We start from the raw sequence: 4,495 nt of genomic DNA, 5'->3' as shown, positions 1-4,495 counted from the left end.
TCAAAAGAAGAACATACACGGTAAAATCCAGATCTTAAATTTCACATTTACAGACATTACCGGCATCATCAACTCGATCAGTACACCATCTTAAGATTAAGATCGACCTAGTTGATTAATTAACTAGTTTATAATCACCACAAAATAACCTTTTAACTTAAATTACTTTCTCCTCCCCCTCTTTTACACACTACTACACCCCTTTCAAAACTATGCTACTGATCGATCGATCCACGCAGCCATGGCTGGCGCCGCCGCCGCCGCCACGCTACGTGGTTCGCCGGCGGCGAGACGGCGGCGGTCACGGCATGAAGAGCTTATCGCCGCACTTGCAGCGCCACACCTCCGGGTAGTACTCCCACTGGGCGCCGACGCCCGGCTGGATCGCCACGTGCACCGGCCGGCACGGCGCGCACCGCCCGCACCGCGCCCGGCACGTCGGCGGCGACGACCCGGGCCCGATCAGCCGCCGCCGCCGGACGTCGCTGTTGTCGCCGCCGCCGGCCGCCGCGTTGGTCCTCCTCGCTAGCATCAGCGACGACGACGAGTCTAGTCTCCTCACGTGCGCCGCTGCTGCTGCTGGTCTCCGTAGTACACGGATTGGCCTCCTTGCAGCAGCGGCAACTGTAGCATGCATACATGTATATATGGTTAATTGTTAGTATAAACTTTACTGAAAGCATATATAACTATATTGATATATTTTTTTAATGTTCTTTTTTACAATGAACAGTGGATCATCGATGAATCCGTACGTAGAAAACCAACCTATGAATTTTTTTTTGCTCCATCAGTTTGTACTATTTAATCTATAAAAAATATAACCATATATAAAATAGTTATATTTTTTAAATAGTACCTACTAATATAATACACGACCTACTAATATAATGCAAGTACGTTCTTTTCAACTACTTCACCACCAGATTATTACCTCGAATTATTAGCTCCACGCCTAAAAATACGACTCTTTTTACGGCATGAATGATATCCGGTCATATCACTTATCTCAACTAGCAAAGCTCTAGACTTTGTGTTTTAGTATTTTTATAGGATGTATAAATGTATCGATGTATATATATATGTTATTTCCAGATTTAATAAATAATAAATACTTCAGAATTAATACAACAAGAGACATCTGCCTCTCAATACAGCAAAAAGAACCCTTGAAAAATCTCCTAATTACATACTCTACATTAATCATTCGTGGTGACCATTGCTAATTAGAATGGGTGGTTAGCTAGCTAGGATCTCAAGGAGATTGGAGCATATGGTCGGCGTCCTAAACGTTAAGCAGGTGAGACCAAAAATGTATTTGTGGCTAGCTAGCTGATTAATTGGGCTGTGGATTGTACGTGTATTGGCCTTGCATGGGCTGTTCTCTTGCAGAATCTTTCTTCTTCTTCTCTCCCTGTACTAAAGCTGATGTCGTGTATTATATTAGTAGGTCGATCGTTTTATATATTATTTTCTGGACCAGAGCGTGCAGTGCCATCGTGTGGGCACCAGCACACTACACTGCTGGGAGAAAAAGGCTCTAGTTGGTGAAGACCAAATGAGAATATGAGACTATGAGAGAGAGAGAGAGAGAGAGAGAGAGAGAGAGAGTGTGTGTGTGTGTGTGTGTGTGTTAAGAAGCAAATTAATATAGGTTTGCATCTTGAAAATGTGTGGAGATATGATTGAGTGTACAGCTTAATGAGAAAGTTAAGAGATCCTGACCTTGGTGGCTTTCTTTCACTAGCTAGCTAGGATGTTGCAAGTGTGAGGAAACTAAAGATCAATGGCATGCAACAAGGAAATTGAAATTGTTAATTATATTGCAATTTAAAATTAGCTTTTGGGCTAATTACACTTTAGTCTCTGAGGAGGTGCCTTATATTAGTGTATTTGCTAGGTGATGGGACGAAAAGTAATTAGCAGAGAGAAGGGTGTAGAATGTATATATGGACCTTAAATTTGCAAGCATGCAAGAACTACACCAAAACTTTTCATCAAGAGAGAAGGGAAGCAAATAAAAATGTTACCATTTGAGAGATAAGCCTCTCGATATTTGTATTCGGTACATGAAGAGAGTAGAGACGGCATGCTAATCAACCACAAGAATTTCTAAGAAAAAAAACTAACCACTAGAGAAGAACACTTAATTTAATTAATGTTCAGTTTTTAAGATTGTTTAAGGTAGTTTCCTTGAGAGAGAAGACCTGGCCAGAGATAGCTACCACTCTAATGTTATATGTAAAGTAGTAAAACATTGTAGCTAGATTAATTAATCAACCTGCATGCAGTTAACAAGCTTCTGATGAACCTAATCAAAGATCCGGTTAATTTGGTCTTCAGACAAAAAGAAAAGCACCAAAAAGGTGAAGGAAAAAGAGAGAGCTAGAGCAAGTAATCACTGATTATATGCAGAAGATCAAAAGACTAGACGCTCAGATTAAAAAGTGCACGCATGAAAAGAAGAGCTGGCAAGAGAGCTAGCTCGCCTCTGCCATCTCTGCACTCACCAGCTGCCGCGGCGAAGACGACGACGACGGCGAGGGCGAGGGCGGCGGCGCGTCGCCGCCAACTCCCTCTCCGGCAGCAGCTCACGGCGCCCACCACCACCATCTCGCCGGCGGACAAGAGAGGAAGACTGGCCAGCTAGCAGCTAGCAGCAGCCAAGCACACGCCGGAGAAGTCTAGCTACGCTAGAGAGCTTGAGCAGACAGCAATGGCGAGCTCTCCTCACTCCAGGAGCTAGAGGAAGCAAGGAGGCAGCTGCAGCCGGCCAGGGGGCTCGATCTGGTCTCTGATTTGCAGGTCGGAGCACACACGCACAGGCGCCCGCTCGTGCGTGCCAGCAGACAGTCCGTCGTCAGTCACAGGCTCACAGGCACACACGCTTTTGAAAGAGAGAGATAGAGAGAGAGGATGTGATTGCTGGGAGTAGTAGTAGTCTAGTAGTAGTGTGACTGTGTGAGAGTGAGTCTGGCTGCTATGCTGCAGCTGCAGCTGGCTGCAGTGTGTGGGAGTGAGTGAGTGAGTGAGTGAATGAGGTAGCTACAAATAGGTGGAAGCAATGGTGTGATGGTGTCCCAATTGACTATACCCAATGTATAGCAAGCACCTGTTGTAATTTTGTTTCTGTCTTTTTTTTTCTTTTCAATGTAGGAGTAGTTATAATGTGTAGATAAAACATATACTCCCTCCGTTTCAAAATATTTGACACCGTTGACTTTTTAGCACGTGTTTGACCGTTCGTCTTATTAAAAAAATTTGTGAAATATGTAAAACTATATGTGTACATGAAAGTATATTTAACAATGAATCAAATGATATGAAAAGAATAAATAATTAATTAAATTTTTTGAATAAGATGAATGGTCAAATACGTACTAAAAAGTCAACGGTGTCAAACATTTTGAAACGGAGGGAGTAATGTGGCCTTGTGGTTTTATTGGTTGCCTGCATGACTGTGTTCATGGCTGTATATATTGACCAAGAGGGCAAAGGGATGAGGAAAACATTAATGAAGATATGTCCCCGTTAAAAGAATTTCAAAATACACCTTATAGGATGAACAGAGTGGAGTAAGTACTAGTGATGGTTGTTCTTCTCATACATCCCATAGTAGCAGGGTCTGCATGGTTGGCCATTGTTATATGGTCGATAATTTTCCGTGTTTGTCTATATTACAAATCATATATATTCAACTACGAAGATTTTCTCTAGTGTTGAGCTTTATATGTTTCACAACTTACATATTAGCAGCAGATCGAATTTAGTTTACGGTAAAAATACATTGATATATATATATATATATATATATATATATATATATATATATATATATATATTAAATTTGTTTGGTGCTCCATGGTGCCCGGGCACCATTGTTGAAATTGAGTATATACCCAATTCAAATGAGTATGAAACTTTTTCAATTACTTAGATATTAACATTAACTACTTTACTAACTAGTTCAAAGCAAGTTTGAACTGAATTTGAACTTGTTTTTGTTAGATTTTGATTATAGGTATATAGCATCCATACATATAATTAGTTAGGTATGTAATCATGGATTGTGAAATAAAGTTAAATTTGAGTTGTTTTGTTGATAGGTATAGGTATGAATCGAATTATTATAACTAGGTATATACTCACAATTTGAAAATTTTGAAAAATTTGAGTGATTTTGTTCATTTGATGCCATGGTGCCCAGGCACCATGGTGCCCCATATGAGTGTCCTATATATATATATATAGCACACTGTAGTCTTTGCGAAACTTAAAGCATTGTCAATTGACCCAATGGGTTATATGGGTTTATAGAAATATAATATTGGGGAGTTTCTATAAAGCTACATGAATTACACTATTACAAAATAGGCTCAGTGAATGGCTGGTGCGTGATGTTGGATTTGATCTAACGGCTTTAAAAAAGCTTACGATAGTAAGGTAACCTTTTTCGAAAAGAAAAAAAAATAGGGCCTGACAGTGTTTGGCAACA

General features: G+C 40.6%; 1 protein-coding gene across 1 annotated transcript; it reads right to left on the bottom strand.

Annotated features, from left to right (window-relative positions):
• On the bottom strand, positions 1–3,040 carry LOC127753904 (EPIDERMAL PATTERNING FACTOR-like protein 4). The gene is made up of 2 exons (XM_052279352.1): positions 2,511–3,040; positions 1–624 (listed from the first exon to the last, which is right to left on the bottom strand). Exons 1-2 carry the CDS (start codon positions 2,611–2,613, stop codon positions 302–304), a joined length of 426 nt encoding a protein of 141 aa, XP_052135312.1. The 5' UTR covers positions 2,614–3,040; the 3' UTR covers positions 1–301.
• Positions 3,041–4,495: the final 1,455 nt, after the last annotated feature.

This window comes from Oryza glaberrima, chromosome 11, assembly GCF_000147395.1.
Source record: "Oryza glaberrima chromosome 11, OglaRS2, whole genome shotgun sequence".
NCBI lineage: Eukaryota > Viridiplantae > Streptophyta > Magnoliopsida > Poales > Poaceae > Oryza > Oryza glaberrima.
Note: the sequence above shows the minus strand (reverse complement) of the source record. Positions and strands in the feature narration are given on the sequence as shown.

Coding starts and splice junctions, on each gene's coding strand:
- LOC127753904 (XM_052279352.1), bottom strand. CDS start 2,613: ATGGTGGTGGTGGGCGCCGTGAGCTGCTGCCGGAGAGGGAGTTGGCGG. Junction 625..2,510: donor CGTCTTCGCCGCGGCAGCTG/GTGAGTGCAGAG, acceptor TGCATGCTACAG/TTGCCGCTGCTGCAAGGAGG.